Source organism: Periophthalmus magnuspinnatus, chromosome 6 (assembly GCF_009829125.3).
Source record: "Periophthalmus magnuspinnatus isolate fPerMag1 chromosome 6, fPerMag1.2.pri, whole genome shotgun sequence".
Taxonomy (NCBI): domain Eukaryota; kingdom Metazoa; phylum Chordata; class Actinopteri; order Gobiiformes; family Gobiidae; genus Periophthalmus; species Periophthalmus magnuspinnatus.
This window is the reverse complement of record NC_047131.1, coordinates 13361880-13387669: the sequence shown is the minus strand read 5'-3', so window position 1 is coordinate 13387669 and position 25790 is coordinate 13361880. Positions and strand designations below refer to the sequence as shown.

Below are 25790 nucleotides of genomic sequence, written 5' to 3'. Positions count from 1 at the left end.
AGAAAATAGAATATAAACCTTTTATTCAGTAGCTGGACAGGATACCCTTGGACATAAAGATTGGTACTGCTATAGCTCCTACTAGCATAATGGAAATTATATTATGTTTGATGATTATTTTAGTTTGAAGTTGAAATTCATTACTAAAATTTGGTGTGTTTTAGTGAAAGAAATGTTGAAGAAGTAATCAAATCTAGTGATTAAGTTGAGCCACTTAAAAAGTTTGTGTTGCCAACATAATGTCAGCCAGACGAGGAGAACATCCATTTGATAAGAAAATGTGTAGAGCAGCTGCAGTGGGTCTTCTGTGTCATAGCCCACTGCTCACTTGCTCACTGTATGTTTCTAAATCCACATCTATGTGATGTTTGTAGTTCACACTCAGCCCCACTTTCCAGCTGAAACCCTCTAGTTTACCCTGGATTAGCATGAGGGAATGTGATGTGAGAATATGCTTTTCAGTGGCTAAAATGCCTCTGTGTGCATCTGCCTCTACTCAGAGTAACTTCACACACAGGAGAATCCCTGTTCTGAGGAAGTTTGTCCTGAGGCAGACTGATAACTAGGGCTGGGAAATATGGAGATAAAATCGAATTGTGATCTCATTCATTTAACGATCTATTTTAGTCATATTGTCATATCATTATTCACTATTTCCCTATTTAATGCTGCCATCGGCTCATAAAACAGACACTTCCCCCATTGGTCAGCCTCTGTAAGGCTCGGAGGGAGCTGATTCAACCAATCACTGTGAAGTGTTAAGACTCATCTTACTTCTTAAAGGCATGAATTGTGGTCAAATTGAAATGGTGGTCTGGCTCCAAGAAAATTATATACATTTTTTGCCACACTACCCACCTTTACTGATAAGGGACGTAAACTGTGCTTGTTGCTAAAACAGGACTAGGGTTAAAATACTAAAATAAATGAAAAGTTTAATACTCATTTCCTATTATGACAAAATGAAAAAAAAAAGGCTATGTATATAATAGAAAAAAATAATTTTAAACACAATTCCTACTCTTTACTCAAACCATCTTTACAGTTAGCAGTAAGATTCAGTCCAGTACCCACCCCGCAAGCCGACATCCATGCTCCCACACGACAATTCTCCATAAATATACAAAAACATGATCCAAAAATTGTTTTGTTCTGATACTTGCCCTTATTGTACTCGCTGATAACGATACCAGTTCGATACCGTCTAGTGTGAAGAAGTAGACTATTAATCAAATATGTATAATGGTCTTGACGTCATGCTGTGCTAATTTAAGCACTTTCAGTTTTTTTTTTATGTACAAAGCTGTGCCTTACAACTTGACAAACCTGATGTGATGTGCAGTAATTTCATTAGTGGGATGCACGCTGATTGTGTTGTGAGTGCTCTAAAGGGGGAGTGACTTAGCACAGAGAGCAAAGGGAGGGAAGACTCAATGCGTTAAAAATGAAAGTGAAACTTATAAATTATGTTAATATGTTGTTTTTGGTGAATATAGGATTTTGAAAACAATAAAAGGCAACATTGTGATCTAAATATGTTATGTGTTACAGTTAAATCCCCATAGAGGTAAAATACCCCCTCTTCAAATATAAATGAAGACCATTCTAATACTACACAGGAAAAGTCCAGTTTTGTCTTACTTATATCAGTATTAATACTTCAAATACTTATGGTCTATACTATTCATTGACTAGTATCTGGGGATCAATTATGTGTTTTGACAACCTTATATGAGACATCCCACTCTCAATTTTGTGATCCAGCTAATTGCATAAATAAATGTTTAACTACATTTTTAACTTATACAAATCCTCACTCAAACAATATTAAATATTATCATGGGGTATTTGTGTAAACTCTTTGTGCGATCATTGCACGCATTAAAAGCTTACCTAATACCTGAGAGCTATAGCCAACAGCCCCATATTATATTGACACTGTGTTATTTTCCAATACCTTTATGTACATGTGTAATCTGGCCTATCGTCGCGCACTAATTCCCCAAGAGCTCTGCAAAATCCTCCCCAGCCCCTCCCTCCTCTTCAGCCTGTGTACTCCTGTATCACCCTTAGCCCCGTACGCTACAATGTAATCTGACAGAAGTGCTAGCATGACGTCAGCCCTGTTAGCACTGTCCACATGCATTAATAGCACAGGAGCCTTCAAATCCCCTAATGTATTCTAATGTACTCTAATGTATTCGGATGCAGCCTCTGTTTTAATGGACAGTAGACGGCACACACGCTCTCGCTCTCTCTCCCCACACACGCCCAGGCTCGTTCTATCGCGGCTTTGGCTATTACTTCTCATTTCACAGCCATTTTCAGTGCTCTCCTCAGTCACTTTATCTCTTTAAAGACAGGGACTGTAGAGTTAATCCATATTATCTGACCCAAGCCTACGTGAAAAGCTCAAAACAATAGTTTTAAATACTGCATTATTGAAGGTAGAAAGTATATGTAGGAGTGTGTGTTCTCACTTTGCAGTAGAATTATAGTCAGTGTTCAGATTTTAAAGGTTAATGGCAATCAGATTAAATTTGCAATTTGAATGGATGTAGTTAGCAAACTGTGAAGGCGTCAAATTTTTAAGTACCATAATCTCTACAAACAACTAAATTTCCTGTTTTATTCTGCATAAAAATTGCTAACACTGTTGTTTAAATCTGTACAAATATGTTCTGAAATGTGACTGTTTTGTTTTTTCAGTTCATATTTCAGTCTTTTTGTCCAATCTTCTGGATGGGTTTAAAATGTGAACTTTGAACAAAATTTCCATACACATGCAGTATGTCGTACAAGGAAGTCCTAGCCTAGAAGTAATGAGCATATCATTAGTGGCAGGGTAACCTAGAGCACCCAAAGGACCCATAAGAAGTCTGCACATAGAAAGGACCACACTTATCCAGAATTTTCAGCCCTAACTGTGCTTTGTTTATCCTTTAATAATCAATACTGAGCAATATTGTGTTGTCAACATATTACAATTTCAAACTTGATTTTGATACTAAGGAAACAACTCAATACCAATTCCAGTACCACAATGATCAAACACTCTTTATTTAGACAATAGAATGTGATTTCCAACATTAAATGGTTGTATTTTCTTTCATATTACCATATGGCCGTATATCTGTGTAGTCCTTCAGTCATCCAGGTATGTTCCATAGTGGTCCATGGGTGTATACTAGACTTTGTGTCTTATACTTGTTCTGGTACAGCTCAAAATCATTCTAAAACTATTCAAGAAGGGTTCATTTCTGTTCTGTGAATTAAAGTTGGGCAATATCCATTTTTAATATCGTCATACTGTCAAATTATTCCACTACAGACTGTATTATTGACTGTCCCAATTAAGTAAGCCAAGAAAATAACTTTCAAACAGTACATCCAAAGCGAGTGTGTATTCATGACGCACACGTTCATAAAGTCTAAATCTATCCTTGTTCTGATCCATATATTCTGCACATTGTTCTAAGTCCCCATGTTAGAAAGTTATATTGTTCTTTCTTTTTAGACAGTGCTGTTTGAGCCAAAACTACTGTGATGATGAGTTCAGGTGCACTGTGTAACTTTTTAAACTATAACAGCACTTAGCTGTATGTGTTTTCAGCTTTTATGAACTAGTTATTAAAAGAAAGTTATTTAAACAAAAAATAGTGGTTGAATAACTGTCAAATGACTGAGAATATTATTTAATGAAGTAACTTATTGGCTGCAGTGTTAAATATAAACTTAAGGCGGTATTGAAGGTGATATCATCATATCCCCGATCTTTACTGTGAATGAGACTTTTTTAGTATGGATACCTGCTCAAATGAGTAACTAGTTTCGTTACTAGTTTTAGCATTGATTTGTGTCTGATTTATGACAACCCTAGTCCAAAACCAGGGCTAAAAACTCTTACTTTGCTGCAGTGTCCTTAACCACTATGCACCATGTCACCTTTGTGGATGGTGGATTCACTTCCATCCAACAATGATTCAGTTTTATTCACGTCAAAAAGATATCAAACGTGCCAGTTTGGGCCGGTCGAGATTACAGTAACTGGTCCGTGACAGAATAAATTTATGATGCAAGATATTTTACTGAGCAAGGAAGGGCAACAGACATGTCACGTCAGCCCTCCAATGCCAGCTCAAATTGTTCCTGTTTATGTGTCCTTCGGCAAGACAGTTTACCCATCTTGCCTAACCAAAAATGTAAGTGAGAGATTGGTGGTGGTCAGTAGGGCTGTAGACCTTTAGTCATTTAGTTGATTAATCACTCGATGGTGTCTTAGTCTAGCAAAATTGGTATTTTGTGGTATTTATATGTAAAAAGGCAGACTAAACTCATAATTCAAGTTTAATCTGTCCTTACATAAATACATTGTTTCTTAGTACTTTTTTTTCTGTATACAGTAAATATTTGTTTTTACATGAACTCCCAAACTACAAATACATAGAGATACGTAATAGTTTTGAGAGCTTTTGCTACGCCCCCTTTTTAGTCAACTAATCGATTGGCAGGACATGTCTTTAGTCGACCAAAAATGTCTTTAGTTGAATACAGCTCTAATGGTAAGAGGGGCTGGTGGTGCAGTTTGCTGTTGTGCTGGCATCAGTATATTCATTTAAAAACAAAGCTTTTCAAGCTATCCAACTTTAATTAAGCTAGATGATATATTTGCTGTTGCTTCATTCTTTGTGGAGCAATATTGAAATGAGCGACTTAAACAAACTAACAGATGTTTTGATGAAGTTCTGATGAGAAGAATGCACAATTATGATCAAAGAAAAGATGCACAGCTGTGTTTAGCCTGGAGATGTCAAACTAAGCTACAGTTTCTTTCAGCAATAGTCCAGCTGTCCCTCGCACACTAACACAACACACACATACACCACACAAATTTCAGTTTCAAAAGTGCTCTATCAGACAGTTTTGTTTATAAAGCGCTTTTCATGCATAGCGTGTTAGAGTTGTCATAATATATAGTTTTATTGTTAAGGTTATTGTAAAACGATACATCATTATTAAACAATTATTTACAATAAAATGACCAAACATTGAAATCTTTGGAGATGGGGTGTTATTTCTACTTCTATGTTATAATGTTGTTACTTCATCAAAAACATGGCTGAAGAGGTTTTATATGTCATACATTTGTGTAATCTTGTGATATCTCAGAGGCCCTATTCAAGCCCTCCTTATGGTTAGCTGTATGATTCTGTCCAATGCTCCGCCCACAGGCCTACATCACCCATGCTCCCTCACAACAATTCATAAATATGCAGAAGCATGATACAAAACTGTACAGTATGACTTCACATACCTGATGCAACATGCAGTAATTTCATTAGCAGGATGCACGCTGATTGTGTGTTGTGTGATAGTACTCTGAAGGGGAGTGAGTCAGCGCGGAGAGCAAAGGGAGGGGGGGGACTCAGAGTGTCAAAACGAAACAAAGTATTTTAATACATTGTTTTCAGCCAGTATACCATTTTCAAAACAATAAAAGTTAATATGGTGATCTAAATATATTCTGTGTTAGTTAATACCACATAGAAGTAAAATATGCCCTCTTTAACTTTCTTTCATTCCCATTGTCTGTTGTATTATTATTCCAGCTTTATAAAATCATACTTTCTGAATGATAAAGTCAAGTTAATATGACATAAACAGTCAGATAAACTACTTTACAATTCAATTTACTTTTCTGGGGTAGAGATTGAAATAATATTGCCTCTAAAATTGTCACTATTATCCTTGTTATTTCTTACAATTGTATGTGTCTTGAAAAATAGTAAAAGAAAAATTATTTTCTGTCAACTGAACAATAAGTTGTTTGAGTGAAAACATTTGGCTGCTCATTCAAGCCGCTTCTTCAGTTCTGGTCAGATTACTGCTGGACACTGCCTTATATCTGTCTGAAGGGAGGAGCTAACTACACTGAAACTAACACACCTGTTGACTTGAAAAATCCTGATTATCAATTAATCTAAAAATCTTGACATACCCAAAGTGCATTACATAGACAATTCAACAGTGAAAGATGCTGTACAGTCTTAAAAAGGTGAAAAACAGAACTAGTTCATTTAAAACAGTTTGCAGTGGTACAAAGTTATTCTTCACTTAATTTATGCATTCTGAGCATGCTTATTATTCATAAAAATAAGTTTATAATTGCTTTTCACAACCAGAGCCGAGTTTTGCTGCCGCATTAAAGCTAACAACAACTAGCATGCTAATGCGCACTTCCTAATTAAATGCAGACTGCAAACAGCTGACATATTGTGGTCTCAAGAGCTGCTTATACAATATATCTGTGCTGAGGCAAGACAGACTTTGCTCAAATACTTGAAAAAAGGCCAAAATATATCACCCCTTCTCTTAACACACAGCATTTCACACAATGCATCTGTGACCCTGCACATCTCCACAGGCCTGTTTAGAGCGCATCCCCTTTGAATTGTATTCAAACGAGGGGAGTAAGCATTATCTGGCTGGAGAGAAAGATAGCAAAAGCATGCAACATTATCGGACTGCAGCACGCTGTAATTACACACCATTATAGAGGCTCTTAGGGTTTGATTACACGTCTTTGCTGACATCAGTCTAGCCAAACCAAATCTGCTGAATAACAACTTTTTTCATGAATAATACATCAGAGTTACATATTTCCAATAAGACTGCTAGACTGGCATCATATGGTTGGGTTTTACAGTACATTGGTCTAGTAAGTGTCGAGTGCCATTTTAAGCTTTATCAGCACTAGTATAACATCTCATGGTAACATAAATAAAGTACTATTATGAAAATTGCATTCTGTTACAAAAAAGGAGCATGCTTTATCTTCATTGTGGTAACTGAATCGGTATTGAGTCAATTTCTTAGAGTCAAAATGTGCACATAACTCTAGGATTAGCAGAAGACAGCATTTGTTATATTGGCTGAGATTTGTGTTGTCATGATATTAAAGTTTAAAACTGAAATCCTCAATATCGATTCCAAAAAAACGCTTTCATTAAACAATAAAATGTCATATTTAACATTAAACTGTAACGCTTTCCTTATATTTGTGTTATCCCTCAATGGTCCAGGTAGGTCCCATCGTGGTCCATGAGTGTATACTAGTCTGTGTGATTATACTGTGTCTTATACTTGTTCTTATACAGTTTAAGATCATTCTAAAGCTATTCTGAAAAGGTTCATTTCCGTCCTGTTAATGTGACTTTTTTAGCATTGATACTTCAAATGCGTATCTTGTTTCAGTACTAGTTTTAGTATCAATTGATTTGATACCTTTGACAGCCCTATTGGAGATACATACACTAGGCTAGACTGGGATGATACTGTGGGGTTGTACGGTACATTGGTCATGTAGCTTTGAGTGTTCGATCCGCGGACATGGCGCTAGGATTAGCAGAAGACAGCATTTGTTATATTTGATGAGATTGAAATGTTTTTTACCCTCCGTTGGGTCTGACTGTCCTGACAAGTTGCGCCAGTTGTTGTTTGGAAGCCATTGGATTTTGTGTTTGATGTAGAGTTTAGGGTTGTCTTGTTCTGCACTGTTTGCTCTGCTGTCTGCAAAAGCTTCTTATGGACATTATAATTTCCTGAGTAAAGCATGTCAAAGAGATGACAGGAGAAATATCATATCAACTAAACTATCATAATACATCAAAATCATAACATACCTCCCTGGCTGTGACCTGGAGTTGTGTTTATATCAGCTTAATGCTAGTTCAGTCTTCCAGATGGAGTTATGTTTACATTTATTTCAATCATTTGATAAGTAAGATTGGTGCAGACTGAATGTTAACATCTTTTATTTCAGTAGTTTATTTAAAGGTAACTTTTCTGGCGGTGGGAGTTCCGCTACCAACTTGTTTCCATGGAGATTTTATTGCTTCACCCGCTAAAATATCATATAAAGTAGGCTGATTTATGTTAAATTTTCAATGTTTATGTGCAACAACAAGTCAAACAATGCACGATTCCCTGGGCGGCTTTAAAATGGCTTTGTAGTCTGTAAAGAACTTCCTGCCAAGTTCGGCAGCTCTATGCAAAATAATACAGCCTGAATAGCAATGGCTGGTGTCATAGCAACATCTGGAATAAGGTGAATACTCATCTTTCATTTCTTCAATTACAGATGTTCTTTTGTTAAAAAAACATACATTGTTACTGTGAGCGAGCTTGCCTCTCCACAGACCTGACCTGAAGCTTAACTTTGTGGTGCTGAAAGGTTCAAAAGGTACAAATTGCATCTTTAAAAGCAATTGTTAATGATAATTCTGTTGTTTTATGTTTATCTATTATCGTCTACAATCCAGAGCCGCCACTGTGAGGTAAACAAATTGGCTAGAGCCCCAAGCTGCAGATGGCCCCACAGGACTTGACTTTCTCATCCAACATCATCGGAAAAGTCACAGTTGTTATGAAAGACTCTGTACCTGCTATTGATAGTTTGCAGGTGATGTCATCAACATGCTCTCGGAGGTGTGACGCTGGAGGCACTACTGTGTCAGAAGCTCTGTTAGACTTTAATCTGAGCTTTATTTTAACACAATCTGACCAAAAAGAGCTGACTTCTTTGGAATTTTAACAGGTGAACTTATTTGTGCTGTTAAACAAGGTTCTCACACACACGATTACAGTCACAAGCTAGCTAGCAGTTTTTCCAGTTAGTCACTCTAACCTTTTTGCTGAAAATGAAACACCTAAACAGGACCATAAATGCTTGTATTGATCACTGGCTCCTGAAAATGTGCTGTTTAAATCCATTTCGTTTTTGTTTTTTGATGTTTTCAGACAATATTAAATCTTTTTTGAAGGGGTTTGCTAATGTGTACATTGTGTCTCCCTAGTAACTGCTGAAAATCCCACCATAGAGATAGAAGTAGAACACCCCCTGTAGGATGATGCTGCAAAATATCAATATGTATTATCAAAGTACAAAATAAAAATCATCACTGAATGTTGTTGAAAACTTATTTGTGGGCACAATTTCAGCCATTTGGGTTTGAGGCACAGGGCGCTTCACCCTAAATCGTTCAGTCTTTCTTTTGTGGCTTTATTAAGAGCCATCTAAAATTAGCCAGCCTGCTAAACTCACTCTTATTCTCTTTTGTTTTTTTACAGTGCACCCTTGCTGAGCCTGGAAGATGGGACGTCATCATGTGCACAGCCAGTGGAGGGGACCAAGAGAGAGGGCCCCAGCGAGTATGAAAACAAGAACAAGCAGGTACGTGTGTATGTGTGTATGTGTGTATGTGTGGGTGTGTGTGTGTGTTTGTGTGTGTGTGAGGGCAGAATCATGTCCAAAGATCGGGTTAGCAGGTGGGCCGCATGCACTAAAGGAAGGTGAAAGATGACCATTTGACATTTCTCCTTCCTCACAATCCCATTCAGATCTATTTCGGTCCAAGCTGTTGACATGAAAAAGAGCACAAGCGAATCCACGGCAACAGGAACGCCGAAGATGCAAGGTTGTCATGGTAACAAGTAATAAGCGCCGCAGACGGGGAGAGAGAGATGTCTTGGTGGGAGAAAGTGGGGCTCTCTGCTGCAGTTGGATGTCCTCTCTCTCACACCCACTGCTAGTCCACCCCCTCTCTACTCTTTTGTTCTGCTGATATTAGGGCTGGCAAAATGTGGAAAAAAAACTTTGTTAATATTATGCATTATTACAGGTTTAAATGGCTTTTGGACACTGTATTCTTGGTCTTTTAATTCATGTACGTAACTCTCAAATATGTAAGAAAAAATGGCTGCAAGACTGCAAGATTAATCACAATTGAACCGAAATCCCAATTTTAATTGACACAATTAGCAAATTGAAATGACTGCAATCTCCTGCCTTATTATACATAGAAAAACTGCTAACCCTGCAGTTTAAATCTGAAATATGATTTTTGCATTAGTTTGTCTGTGAACTCTTTTTCTCAATTCCTCTGAATGTGTTTAAAATGTGAACTTTGAACAGAATTCTGTTATTAAAACATAAATTGTAAATCTAATCGCAAAAACAATGCTTTTCTGAAAAATTGCAATTAGATATTTTCCCAATCTCGTTGAGCCCTAAATAGAATGGAGGTCAGCAGAGACCGCAGAGGAGTCAAACAAGCAAGCTCAAATAGTAGCAGCTAGCTATGATGAAAGTTGTTTAGTGGAAACATTTTGAGCCTGATTAGAATGACTCTGGTAAAGTTGAATGGACTTTAAAAACACAGAGGAGCTTACTGTGTACTAAAGATGACATCAAGAGTTAGTGATGCGAGTTTGGAGCTTTTACAAAAAAACAACTTGAGATTTCATAAACTCATAAACTTGAGATAGCAGCACTGTAGTATGGTTGAGCTGTAGTTTAGACCAGTTTAGTGTTTGTTTTTTTAGATCTAGTTCCAAATTGAGAGGCAGTTTAACATAACATATGACCTTTACTAAGTCTCGGAAAACTTAAATATTAATTTGGGGATGTACTTTGATACTGGGCCATGGAGAGACTTATAAAGTCTATTCTCTGTGCCACAGGAATCCAGTACAGGGACCTGAGTACAGGACTCATGTGCTCATACTTCCTGGTTCTAATCAGGACCTGCATGTGTACCTAGAGTGTTGGGTGAGATTGGTCCTTCTGTCAGAGTGGATAGGTGTTTTATTTTTACAGTGGCTGGTTAAAGGAGAGGGGAAGCAGCAGTTTTTCATGTAATGCTGTTGTTCATTCAGTATGAGAAAACTTAATTACATTCAAATATTAAATAAATTACAGACTAGCAGTTTGCTCTGTCTAATTTAGCATTAGTGAGTTTATAATCTTAGAATGTTATACAGCTGCACATTACAGTACCCCAAACATCACCTTGAATCCAGGCTTCAGAAGGTTCTCCTGCCAAAGTAAACAGCCAGTTCGACCAATGAATCATGTCACAATCCACTATAGATTCCAATTTTGTAAAAGAACCACTGTGAACGTAGCAATAAAAATACAATAAGCGCCCTGGAATGTCCTCACAAACCCGGTGTCATCCTTGATCTGAGTTTGCAGAGCCCAGCTTTGTCTCCTCTCATTTCCAGCGTGGGATGTAGTAATGCAGTTTGTAAAAGGCTCCACACGAGAGGGGTGTGAGCAGGGGGGAGATCAGAGCCCGAAGAGGAGCGCATGTCACAAATCATCCATCCTGCTCCCCGGGCCATCAGAGCGCGTTAGCTGCTAAATGATGATCGATGAGCCTTAGCCCTGATCTGAGGCTGCGATTCCTCTTGCTAAAAACACTGAGGTGTACAGCATTCTCCCAGGTACAAGGATTAACCCATGAGTATTACATTGGTGTCTTTTCGGGAGAGGGCGCAACAGAATGCTGGTGTAGAGGTGACAGGATAAATATTTGTCGAGTAGGGCTGCATGACTTTGGGAAAAAAATTTAATTGTAATTAAAAAAAAAGTACTGGAATTGTGATTAGAGAGATTAGACAGGAGATTGCATTATACAGTTGAAATCAGAAGTTTACATACACAATATAAAAACACAGAAATGCTTTTTTCTCACTGTACATGAAATCAGACTAAACTTTTCCTGTTTTAGGTCAATTAGGATTACCAAAATTATTTATATTTGCTAAATGCCAGAATAATGAGAGAAGGATTTTTAAAAAGATAATTTTTCATTACTTTCTTCAAAGTCAGAAATGTACATACACTAAGATTACTATGCATTTAAACAATTTAGGAAAATCCAGATGATGATGTTATGTCTTTGGAAGCTTCTGTTCTGCATATGTGTCTTTTTATATAGTATATGTAAACTGGTTTCAACTGTTTGTTTAAAAAGTAGGATTCTTTCCACTGGTCCACGGGTGTCATAGATTATAATTATATGCAGACACATGTACCATATGTCTTCTTTAGCATTTGAGAGGAGATATAAGAACTGTTACACTAATACAAGACTCCCATGTATTTCAGAAAATGTTTGTAGAGATCTAAACTACAGATACAACAAGATATTTCAATAAAAAGAGGACATTCTATTGTAAATAAAGGCAGCATTTAAGATTTGATAATAGCACTTAAAATGTTATTTTATGATTCACCTATTGCAGAGGTAAGGTAAAGGCTGAATGTTTCATAGTGTATTTCTGTATTATATATATATGGTGTTTATCAATGTTATTCTAGACGAGGCATTTCACATACATTTACTGATATCGTGTTTTATATACTTCCCTATTGCTGGGTTTCAGATCACAACACAAGATTACATTACATAGGCATGCAGTGTTTATCTGGGAGTATTTGGTTTCATTTTTTTTTTTTTTTTTTTTACCAAAGCCACATTAGATCTATTTTTTGAGTTTCTGCTTGCTTCTTTTTTTCATGTTTTTAGAACTACAAAGACTTGTTTAAATGTTGTTTATTCTGATGTAGGGAGGGATGGACATATTGATTATAATTAGTCATTCACAATAATTACTATATCGTTCAATAGAGATGATAGCTGGAACCATATTTTTTGGAGTTCAGTATTTATCGTAGGTACTTTTTCTTTGTATCAGTGGGAAACATTATTTTTTGTGCTATGTCTAAATTTGAGCTGTAGAGGGTTGGATAAATGACTGTGACTCATTATAGATACAAACAATGTGTTTTTAATGATATTGTACATTTAGATATAAAAAAAAATATATATCCTGCTTTACGGTTTTTGTATCATTGTCAAGAATTATGTATTGTCTATATTTTCTTCAGCATGCCAAAATTAGTTGATGTCACACTAATATTGGTATTGGAGATATCAGGGCATTTTTTTCATGGCACATTATTGAGAAGTTCTTTTAAATGTAACACACATGCAATGTTCCCTCTAATTTTTCACAAGTCTGAGCAAACACACAAACTCCCTGAGCGGTCCCATGGACCACTGTGAGCAACATCAGACGTGCGCACTGTGGTCATGCTGCATCACATCCATCCAAGTTAAATGGTTTATTAAAATAATCAAATTACAGCATTTACATTTCTGTTATAAGACTTTTAATTAAGTGCTTTAGCCACTTATACAATGAAAATGACAAAAATCTTGCTCATGACCTGTGAAGTATGTTAATGCTATTGGAAGTATAAATATTTAATTTTATCTATGGAAAAACATGAGCTTCCAACCAAACCAAGACAACTGTAAACTCCAATGTTGGAAACACACTTAACATTTTTATGATAAAGCTCTGACTTGTATTTTGAGTATAAGCCATTGTGTGAAGCTTTTGCTGTGCACTGAGTGAGATTGTCCTACTGTGTCTGGGAGACAGTCCGGTAACTCTTTTTCAGTATATGACACGATCATTTGATTTTTAGAACTCATTAACTAGTGACAGTATCAATGACCAACACACACTGAGAGGAATCTATATCTGCACACCCAGCTGCTCTATTACTGTACATTTATATATCATATCAAAACACAATATATAATGTGTATTTGTATATACAATATATTCAAAACAAGTGGGTCAAAATAAATATATATTTACAAACCACACACCGCAAACAGTGAACAAACACACACTCTTCAAAATGTAAACAAACACACTGAAAACTAAAAATACACTGTACATGTGACGGGGGGGGGCATTTGCCATGAGCTAATGCTAATGATTACGCATGATATATTTGACCTACAATTAAGTCAATAGCAGAATAAACCACGCTTACCGATTAGGAACAGCATCCAGTCCATCAGCACATAAGGTCCTCTGCTCCTGAGTCCACCATGAGATCTTCACTCGGTTCCACGAACCGCTCCGGGTCCGAGATGCCTCTAGTTTCACTTGTACAAACATCCACAGTGTCCTCGGTCGCGTACTTCCTTTGTTTTGTCCGTTTCGTCATGTTTAAAATGCAAAACTGCTACAAAACAGTGCGTAACAGTGCCCCCGGGGGCGGGCCGTCGGAACGTTAAAGGGTTAAACACTTAGCGTCATTAGCGAGTTTTCACTCCCGTGTCCCAATTCGCCAAATGCACCTTTTGAAGGGTCCCTTCGAAGTACTCTTCAAAGTGTAGTTTGAAGGTTACGGTCGAGAATCTGCTCTCCTCAGTGTAGCCGCCTACAGGCCTACACCACGGACCGCACTTCCACCGCTGTCTTTGAGCGTACGATACGTACATTACGTACATTATTTTTTAATGATGTATTATTTAATAGAAGAAAAGTCAAGATGTCATCATCACAGCCATTTCTTTTTTTTAGATTGAATATCAATAGGCAATTATAACGTTCAAGGTGATTTTTTTCTCAATTGTAGCTACTTCATAACTTTAACAAAATATACCTTGTGAAAACGTAATAACAGAGACAGAGGTAACAGTATCATTTTCACATTCATAGTCTATAAACCAGAGAACACTGATTAGTTGTACATAAATTGGGATATTGTAGTTTAACAATTCGGTATTTTGGCCAGTGGCTACACCACTTTAATAACAGTAGAGGGCGCTGTTTCCCTTCTATGCCGTGCCAGTTCTTTCCATATTATTGTGAGGGATTTTCTAGCAGTGTAGCGCTACATCAAGCTAATATCTTGATTTACTAACACGAAGGTAAATGGCACGTGCCCACGAGGGGCGCAGACCTATGGAATGTACCGGAACTCATGAAGATTTTTGTGCACGTCTCAGGACTCTGTTCTGTCCTTTCCTGAGAGTCCGTTGCTTCATTGTTCACATTACCTGTGTGGATCATTAAACTCTTCTGACTTTATGTTTCTCTTGGTCTTTGACACAATAGAAACGAACAGTCTTACATTATTGCAGTAATAATTTCTCATTATAATAATGTCTTCTTATTGTCTAGCAATAACTGCACATGCCTTTATTCCATGTAACTCCCCTCCTTTTTAATCAAACACACGGCCTGTACAGATCTTTATTCAGATTTAACAGTTTCATGTTGCACTGTTGTAGATGAGGTAAACCAGTACGAACATTTGAACGTGTTGTCGTAACGGGCGGGTTTGGACCCAAGGTGCAGACCAGAGCGAGTTTAAACAGTGTTTATTTACAGGGGAGTGAAAATACAGTCTTTAAACAGTTCACAAAAGCAGGTACAGGAACCGGGGAGCGGGAGACTGATCAGGCAGGTGCGGTGCAGGGAGGACGAGCAGAACAGGACCAGGACGAGGACCAGGACGGGCACAGTACCAGGACAGGCAAGACAGGCGGAGACCAGAGCGGAGAGCGGGCGACAGCCAGGGAGCAGGACAAGACGGAGGACGAGACGAGCAGGAGACGACACCAGGACAGGAACGTAGGAGCTGGAGCTGGGCGAGCAGAGGCAGGAGTCTGGAGGATAGCAAAAATCCAAATGAGCGCATGCAAAAAGGCAACAGGAATCAAACAAGCTAGAGGCATTCACGTTGCACACGCGGACGGTCTGGCGCCGAGTGTAGTCTGCTCAGCTCTCAAATACTCAGCCGCAGGTGGTGCTGATTGCAGATGCGCTCCAGGTGCGCACGGGAGGAGACAGGCACTCCGCCCAGCTCCAGACACACAGGTAGGGGAGGGGGAGAGAGCACGGGAGGACAGGACAAACCAGCATCATGACACGTGTATTGCGCAGCGGACTCCATTTTCTTCTGTTTCTTGCGTAGTCGCAGTGCATGATGGGATATAGAAGTGCGTCAAGTGTGCACGCATGCACGCTTCAGTTACGTCTGCGCAAATACGTATGTGAATCACATAATTGGCTGGAGCAGCTCGTCACCGGTCACACTCACTGACTCACATTGAAAAATAGCGCAGAATTAATTGTTGTGTGTTTATTTTATTTTCAATTCTGGTTCGATTTTTTTGTGCGCAGCACAGATTTTCTGTGCGCGAAGACTGTGTCAGCAGTGCGCAATTGCGCACGCACGCAGCTTAGAGGGAACAGTGCACACATATCTAGACTCGTTTTAAACTAGTTTTAGAATGATCTTTTAGTGACTTCCATAGCAATTCAACAATCAAAGAAGACATGGCTGTCATCATTAAAAAAAACAAAACAAAAAAAAAACACCCAAAAAACAATCCATTGGATTATATTGCAACTGAATCACAGAAGAAAATTATATAGTTGACATTTCTTTTGGATCATACCGGGATGAGGAATTACAGAGACATTGCCTGACACAAACATTGAATAGTTACATTCTTATTTTATTATTTTACTATTCATACAAAAATACAATGTACATTTTTGAACTTTACTACAAATGTACTTTAATTTATTTATGGTTTGTTAAAGATCTTGACATTGTTATCTGCAAATATTGGTTATCGGACCAAACCAAAATCCTATTCATACCTGTTAGTCCTTCATAGTAAGTCAGTCATTCACGCTGAGCACTTCCAAACTCTCTGTGTAGAGACAATGTTCATAATGCAATGTAAAAGATTTTATGCTGTGTGAAACCACACTACTGTGCCAAGGACAGCTCCAGCTCAGTCCTTGTTTTCTGCCCAATGCCATCTGAGGTTATACTAGGTAATACTGCTAAAATGAAAACACAGCTTGAATGTTGAGTGTTCATCTCTGGGTCCCATACTGATATATAAATATTATTTTACAACACTCACTACGTTTACATGCACAGGGAAATCCAAGTGCGCTAAACAAACAAATTCAAATAACCTTTGCCCCAAAACCTGTCAAAACCTACTCTGCAGCTACAATTTTTTATAAAAATGACTATCACACATATAACGAGGCTTTTGGCAGAAATAGAATCTCATTTACATTTATTTTGAGCATTTGATTTTCAGACATGACTGTGATGTTGACATGCTGCTGATCTAAAATGAGTGAGTAAATGTTTAAACACATATCTGTTATTTCCTTGGTTGTTTCTTAGCCCGTGCAGTTGAACTCCTCTCCTACACTGCTCCTAATGTAAATCGGACTATGTGGTTACATGCAGTGGGTATTTGACTATGTATCGGTTTCTCCAGATGTCTTAGTGGGATCTTTGAGATACGATCACAACATCTCAGTCATTGTTCCCGGGTTTACATGCATTTTGAAAAATCCGTATAAATTCGACTAAGCCAATGCTTTTTCCTGGCGTGCCCATAAACGTAGTGACTATCAATGCTTAAAACAGTGTTATAAAGAACTTAAATTGACTAAGTTTAACATTTTCTTTTCCTCCTCAGATAGAAGAATTGGAGCTGAAGTATGGGGGCCACCTGATAGCGAGACGCGCAGCCTGTCGCATTCAGACGGCGTTCCGCCAGTACCAGCTCAGCAAAAACTTCCAGAAGATCCGGAACTCCCTGTCCGAGAGCAAGCTTCCCCGCCGGATCTCCCTGCGTCAGCCCAGTCCCTCAGGCCGCAGCCGCAACTCCACCCAGAGGCACAGTTACACCCTGCACCCTGGGGGTGGTCCGGTGCCCATGCGCTCCAAGACCCCCCCTCCTCCGCCCTGTCGCTCCACCTCTCTGCCCCCCTCCCCCGCCTCAGCACCCAACGCACCGCCCACCTCCACCGCACCGCAGCCCCCTCCACAGACACCTGGGCCCTCCCTCACCCAGTTGGAGGACTGCTTCTCCGAACAGGTAAGGCATGGTCAGATATGAGGATAGGTTTAGTTTTCTTGGTGTGATCTACTCCTTTTACAATAAAACCTTGCATGGCAAGATGGATTCTGGTGATATTTCTGAGTTCACAAACTCACAAGAATCCATCTTGAGAGACTCAGTTTTAAGGTTAAATAGCCGGGCAGACCAATCACAGAGCAGCATTGAGGCTTGTGCTGAAGCCAAAGGCAAAGCTCCCAAACTAACCAAAACAAACATGGCAACGCCAACAGACATACTTCAGCCTATATTAGTGAAATATGGACTATTTTGTTTGTGGAAAAACATGCAAAAGTTAAGTGCTTTGTGTATTTGTGGAGGGAAAGATGTGCTTTTCTCTCAACAAGATTTAACCAAGGTTTGATTTTTTGTCTTGTTCTGCTGTTGTGACACTTCCACAAATCAGATTCAAATATTAATAAATATGATGCTCCCTGTCAGAGAGAGCCATCTCAGATTGAAGTGTAAAATTCAATTCAGAGTGCTACACATATCAATCTGGCGTGAGCCAGGTTTGTAACAATATGCTATTTTGATGAGATTGTCATAATGGGAATCACTGCTTTTCAGCTCTAAGCTTAAACACAGGGACTTTTCACCATATACTCCTTGTTTTTGTCAGACTCTGAGTGAATGACAGATGGATTTAACCAATCTCAGTGAGCTCTCAGAAGCAGCAGAGGGCTTTAGTTACCCCTTAACTTATTACCGATAAAACATTCTAACATGAATTATTAGTTTATCATTTCAAAAGCTCTAAAAATAGTGAACAGAAGCAGCCTGTGATTGGCTGTCAGTGGCACATGGGAGAAGGGGTAAATTGTGATTGGATTCACATATTTGAATAACAAATGTTTGCAGTGTCTATAGTTTTTTCTGAACTATTGATGATTTGTCCTCAAGTGATTTAAAGCCAATGACAGCTGAAAGGTGCACAGCAGCAGATCTGCGTGCACTATTTTGTTGAATATACAGGCACCATCTGTGCTGTTAAAGCAGTTGTAAATGAGTCTCCTGGCCCTGTCGTGTCAGCTCATGTCGAGAACAGGAAAGATGTTATGCAAAACTAGTAATTGAACTATCTATTCATACAGCAATATCCTTTCAGCTTCAACAGCTTTATTTGCACATAAAAAACTGGATAAATAATTTCAAATTTGCAACAATAATTTTTAGAACATTTTACCCTAAATATTACTTTTAAACATTAACAAGATAGTTCACATATAAGAAAAAAAAGACGATGCAAAACATTCCTAACTTTCAACTATACTGTACTATACTGTGTATACTAACAACTTATTTAGTCTGTAAAACATCAGAAAGAAAGCAATTATAATCTACCACCACCAGGAAGTCTGTGTAGCTCTGAGAAAACATTGTGGGATTGCCTAGCAACAAGTGCACCAGCAACTCCCTGTCTGCACTGAAACAGGGCCACAATCAACCTCAAACTTTAAACCATTTTGATGCACAAAAGATGTAAGCCTAGCCAATCAGAGAAAGGTGGACAGCTAATAACAAGATCTTGCAGGGCTCCAGACTAACAATTTGAGTTGGATACGCCGATTTTTATTTGGGTGCACCAGAATATGATTTTGGTGCACCAGAATATGATTTGGGTGCACCAAAACCTGACCCTTATTCAAGTAACAAGGGCTAAATAAATAGCTTAACTTGGTTAGTTACTTTCATATAATTCATACTGTACTTGTTTTCTTCAATAAGTGTGTAGTATAAACTGAATATTTGAAGAATTACTAATTGTATTTATTTAATGTTGCTTATTTGATCAAATAACATAAGAAATGTACATTTTCTTTAACTTAAAACAGAATGAGTTGAAGCCTACACATTTAATAAGAAACTACAAAATAAATGTTGACTTCAAAAACTGATCAGATTGGGAGGTCTGTGCGTTTAAGGATCTTTACAGTTCACTACAGTAAGTGTAAAGTAAGACCTCTTATTTTTATGTTGATTGTCTTTGACATCTTTTGCCATTATTTTGTTCACCTTGCACATTGGCAGATTCGTTTATGTAACTAAACAAAGTGCGGAAGATTTGCAGATTTGACACTGCTCTATTCACAAAAAGCCATTCGTATGAGTTGTGCAGCACATTTAGCTCTATACACCAAAGCGTGACCCCCCCAAGGATGTCCCCTAAAGCACGATGTGTTCCTTCAGTGTGAGTGCAAACGAACCATGCCCAAGTCTGACACAGTTGGGACTTTGGCCTGGTTAGGACCTTGGCCCAATTGGAGGAGGTGGGCCAAAGCATGGCATGGTTGCTCATGTATGCATGAACTCCGCTCCAAAACACAAAGCGAATCCGCTCTTACCTTCACTAAGGACTGGAGTCAGAGACAAAAGTTTTGCAGCCTCCCGCCTTCAGTTGTCCTCACTCGTCCATGCTGTTGTTTAAGGACTCAGATCTGCCTCACTGTTTAATAAATATTTCATGCCGCTGGTCTTATTTTCTCTGCTAAAGCGATAGCACTGCTGTGCGTGAGATGACGTCACTGGGCTGTGGGTCAGTTTGGCTGTGCAGGTCTGAGTACGGGCCATAGAACTCCACAATCATTCTTGAGCATGGCACGGTTCAGAAGGCCTAGGATGAGTGTGTTCCATATTCTTTAATCCGTGTTTATAATGAGAGGAGGTTGCAGGATAAGGGATGTGAGGAGGATCTGTCAGGTGCACTGATGCGCCCGAGGAAAATTTTATGTCACACAAAGCAAAATTTTATCCGCATGTGCGCCCAGCTTGGTCACACTCTGGATTCCTGTCTTGTTATTTACTGTCCAGTAAACATTACCTTCTGATATGTTTCGGTACTTTGTTTAGACCACTTGTATTGATTGTTGTTGTCTGTTGCAGCTCCACTCTCTGGCCCAGTCGATCGACGAGGCCCTGCGTGGGTGGAGCCTGTCTGGAGAGGCTGGAGAGGGGAAAGGCCTGCTCATGGACCCCGGGGCCCTGCGGGTGGCAGCAGAGAGCGCAGCTCTGCCTCGTAGTGCCAGCTCTCTGCTCATGGCCTTCAGAGACGTCACTGTTCACATAGACACCAACAGCTCCTACACCATCTCCTCTGCCACCACCACCACTACTACGACCTCACTGGGCACAGCCGGAGGAGCAGCTCCAGGTAGCAGAAAGACCTCCGTTAGCTGTGTGGGGGATGACGATGACTTCCCAGCCCCTCCACCCAGCGAGGAGTTGGAAATAGGGGACCCAGGCTCCAGAAGGGGGTCCGCAGTGCCATTATCCGGAGGAGCAGGGGGGCTTGAAGGGGAGGTGGGTTCCACGAGTACCTCTACCTCCACAGCAGTCTCCACGGGGACCCAGTCCACCCAGCAGCCCGCTCAGATCTACACTCAGTACCAGCAGTACCACTACACCCACCCCCCGCAGGCTCCCGGGGGCCCCACTCCTGAGTCTCTGCAGGCCCTGGTGGTATCAGTGCCCAGGGACCGCTGCCAGGACCCTGCCTTGTGTCGCTCTCCCACCCTGTCCACAGACACGCACCGCAAACGCCTCTACCGCATCGGACTCAACCTCTTCAATGTGTGAGTGCTCCCACTAAAACTTCACCCAGGCTAGGCTGTCACTTTTACTATTGTAGTGAAATGAATCACGATGACTTTGAATAGGGGATTCATTTTTCTGGCTTGTGATAATGACCCTTATCTCATATATTCAAACTTACAGACACAAAACTCAGAAGTCCAGTCTCCGCATAAAAATTTAACTGCATAAAAAATGTAGTCTCCCTGGTTACCATCAACAGATCATCCTTCTCCCATTCATACTGCAGCACTGCAGCAGCTGCTCTGCATGGGCTGTGGCTGGTCTAATCACACTGTGGAAAGAGGAGCAAAAGCATCAGCCAATCCTAGACATACAAGCAAAATCCACTATGTACAGTACTGTGAAAAAGTAGTTGCCCCATTACTGATTTCTTACTTTTTCTGCACCTTTGTCAGTCTTAGCCATTTCAGATCAAGCAAACTTAAATATTAGACAAAGAAAATTCGAGTAAAACATAAAATGCAGTTGTAAGTGCTGATTTTATTTATTAAGGGAAAAAAACATCTGAACCTACATGGCCCATGTGAAAAAGTAATTGATCCCTAAACCTAATAAATGGGTGAACCACCCTTAGCAGCAACAGCTGCAGTCAAGTGCTTGCAATAACTGGTGATGAGTCTTTCCCAGTGCTGTGGAGGAATTTTGGCCCACTCTTCTTTGCAGAATTGTTTTAAATCAGCCAAAATGGAGGGTTTCTAAGCATGCATGTTTTAAGGTCATGCCACAGCATTTCTATTGGGTTCAGGTCTGAACTTTGACTAGGCCACCCCAAAACCCTCTTTTTTTTTTTAAGCCATTCAGAAATGGACTTGCTGGTGTGCTTTGGATCATTGTCCTACTGCAGAACCCAAGTGCGCTTCAGCTTGAGGCCACAAACTGATAGCAATTCATTGTCCTTCAGGATTTGTTTGAAGAGGGCAGAGTTCATGGTTCCTTCAGTCACAACAAGTCATCCAGGTCTTGAAGCAGTAAAGCAACCTCAACCCATAACACTACCACCACCATGTTTCACTGTTGGCATGATGCTCTTTTTATCAAATGCTGTGTTCTTTCTACTCCAGATGTAACGGTAACGGTATACAGTCCTTCCAAAAAGTTCAACTTTTGTTTCATCAGTCCAGAGTCCACATTTTCTCAAAAACTTTGGGGATCATCTAGATGTTTTTTGGCAAAAGTGAGACAAGCCTTTATGTTCTTTTTTGTCAGCAGTGGCTTTCGCCTCAGAACTCTGCCATGCATGCCATTTTTGCCTAGTCTCTTTTGTATGGTTGAGTCATGAACGCTGACCTTTACTGAGGCCTGCAGTTGTTTAGATGTTGTTCTGGGTCCCTTTGTGGCCTCTTGGATCAGTCGTCGCTGTGCTATTGGGGTAATTGTTGTAGGCCAGTCACTCCTGGGAAGGTCCACCACTGTACCACACTTTCTCCATTTGTGGATAATGGCTCTCACAGTGGTTCGCTGGTCCCAAAGATTTAAATGGCTTTGTATCCTTTTCTAGACTCAGACATGTCAATTACTTTTCTTCTTATCTGCTTCTGGATTTCTTTGGATCGTGGCATGATGTCTTGGGTTCAATATGGCCGACTTCACCTGTCAAACAGGTTCTATTTAAGTGATCTCTTAATTTGAAAGGTCTGGCAACAATCAGGCCTGGGTGTGGCTATGAAATTGAACTCAGCTTTCCACAATAATATGATTACCGGTAATCACAGTTACCTCAAGAGGGGCAGTTACTTTTTCACCCAGGATCATGTAGGTTTGGATAGTATTTTTCTCTTAACAAATAAAATAATCACAGAAAAGCTGCATTTTATGTTTACTTGGATTATTTTTGTTTAATATTTAAATGAGTTTGATGATCTGAAACAGTTAAGTATGACACATGCAAAAAAGTAAGAAATCAGGAAGGGTGCAAATATTTTTTTCACAATACTGTAGCATTATAGTAGTAGTACATTATATTTACCCTGCAGCGACTCTACTGGACTGGAATGGCAAAGTCACCATTAATCCTTTGTCCATAGTATTGCCCATAGAATTGTTAACAAAGCCAGCTGTTTAATTAAAGCAAATTCTTACTAGTATCCATTAGGATTATGAAAACTGTAAACAATAGACCAATTGGTTTTAGCTGCTTTTTAAATACACAATTTGAAGAAGCATCTTAAAATCATAGAAATTAAAAATCTTGTAATTACAAATGTTCCACTGTCTGTTCCTGCTCAAAACTAATATGAAACAATTTTAATAATCAAAATAGTGAATATATCAAATGTCTCTTTTCTCAACAAAATGGGGCTGTCACAAAATAATTTGGTAAAATATACCAAAAATACTAATATATCGATACAGCAGCTCACAATATCGATACTGTATCACCAAATGTAGTATATATCGATATTTCAATATTTTAGTGCACCCCTACTAGTGCTCATCCTCACCAGTACTCATCAGATAGTACTACATGTACTAGTTCTAAAGCCTTAACACTTAGTATAGTGATGTGGTGTACTCTAAATGACGCATAACGAGCATTCTGTCCATACCTTAAATCATTTTATAAATAAACTGTTGATAAAAATTACACCCAGGTTGGCCAGATGATCTCCACTCACTCCAAGCAAGTGCATGTGTAAGTATTTTAGATCTAGACCCCACAAAAATCGTGGTAGAGTTGGAGGGAACCAATCATGCGACACAATATAGGTTGAGGTTGCTCTTTGACTTAAAGGATTCATCTGTCTCTCTGTGCAGGAACCCAGAGAGGGGGATCCACTTCTTGATCACGCGTGGCTTCGTCCCAGACACGGCCATCGGAGTGGCTCATTTCCTGCTGCAGAGGAAAGGCCTAAGCAGACAGATGATCGGAGAGTTTCTGGGCAATGCTAAGCTGCAGTTCAACAGAGATGTTCTTGAGTAAGTTCTTTCTGACTAATGACTAATTTTTATGCTGAGACACTAGAATACTACAATGTGATATACTAGTGTTTTTCACATACTAGTGACTGTTCAACATAATGCAGTTCCCTGTGTATGACCTCAAAAGAGAGAAAATGTAAATCTAACACATCTTTCAGATGTGCTCATTAACCCTCAGTTATTCCTCTAAAGCAATTAACTTTAATGCAGGAGACAGTGTCTTGTCTGCTTGATTACTAGCCTCCTCAGAAGTTTCCTCTAGTCCAGTGAGGAAAAATATTCTTTAAGGAAAAGATATTACACTGTGAGGTATTGATTGTTAAACATTTAGACCACCATGTTACCTTTTATTGTTTTGAAAATACTATATTTATCGAAAAACAATGTATTAACATGTTTAATAAGTTTCACTTTTGTTTTTGAGTCCCCCCTTCCCTTTGCTCTTCACACTAAGTCAGTCCACTATCACAACACAACCAGTGTGCATTCCGCTGATGAACCTACTGCACATCACATCAGGTTTATGAAGTTGTACTGTATTGTTTTGTATCCTGCTTGTATGTATTTATGGAAAATTGCCTTGCGACAGCATGGACAGAGTCGTACTGCTAACTAAATAGGTCCTTGCTAGATTACTCAAACACTACACCTTCCACTGTTTCAAAACAGCTTATCAGCATGGTCTGCGGGGCCTTGACTGTTCATATTGTGAGAACTTGTGGGATGATGATATTGTGGCATTGCTAATATTACAGACCATAAATCTTCTCTTCCATGCACACCCTGAATGTACCTCCACAGCCAGTATGGAGTACAGCAGACATGACTTTGCTGAAGGATATTAGCCACACGTGTTGATGTTTCCACTGATGTGACTGCTGTTTGTGAACTGGAAAAAATATGGGCCAAACTCTGAAGAAAATTCTATTTTAAATCTACAACTTGACTATAAGACAAGAAATGCAGAGAAGGAGATGTAAGATGAAAATGACACATCTGAGCATGTATATGAGTGAAGACATCAGGCTGACATGTACAGAGGCAGGCTGGTAGAAGAGAGCAGAGTTTAGAGGTGAAAGAGGACATTATGGAGTATCCAGATGGTTGGGTGAAATTTAGACTTCTTCCATGAACCTTAAAAAGAACAGAAAGAATTTTGTTAGAAAATCAAATTAAGATAACTTTTAAAAAGTCTACATTCTTCCTCATGTGCTCAGGGTCAGACATGTGAATGTGAGGATTACCTTTTCAATCTAAATTGGTCTAGAGTCTAGACTAAAATTGCAGAAATGCAAGGATGAACTATTGCTCATCCTTACTATTGAGTATTTCCTGTGACTCAGTGTTCACAATGTATCTCACTACACCTAAGTGGCATCAGTGAAGTCATTCTAAAAATGTCCTAGAAGCCACATGTTCAGACATCTTTGGTACGCTTTTGTTAAGGGCAATGCTGTGCTTTGCCCAGCATTTTTATATTCACTGTGTGTTGCACATTTACACTCAAAACACTTGACATCAAGCGTCCACCAACAGTGTGTACAATCTCATCACTGTTGAAGAGATTGTACATCTAAGCACATTTAAAGCAAGGACCAACACATCATAAACATTATAAACAGAAGAATGTTCAATATGTTTAAAGAGGACATCGTCTTATACTTCATCAGCACTCTC

General features: G+C 39.1%; 1 protein-coding gene across 1 annotated transcript in view; it reads left to right on the top strand.

Annotated features, from left to right (window-relative positions):
* The window catches only part of iqsec3b (IQ motif and Sec7 domain ArfGEF 3b), an 83216-nt gene that overhangs the window by 27164 nt on the left and 30262 nt on the right, over window positions 1-25790 (top strand). Inside the window, exons 3-6 of the mRNA XM_033968498.2 lie at window positions 9130-9232; window positions 17178-17579; window positions 20484-21172; window positions 23949-24110. Coding sequence (XP_033824389.1) covers window positions 9130-9232; window positions 17178-17579; window positions 20484-21172; window positions 23949-24110 — 1356 coding nt within the window. The remainder of the gene's footprint in view (window positions 1-9129; window positions 9233-17177; window positions 17580-20483; window positions 21173-23948; window positions 24111-25790) is intronic.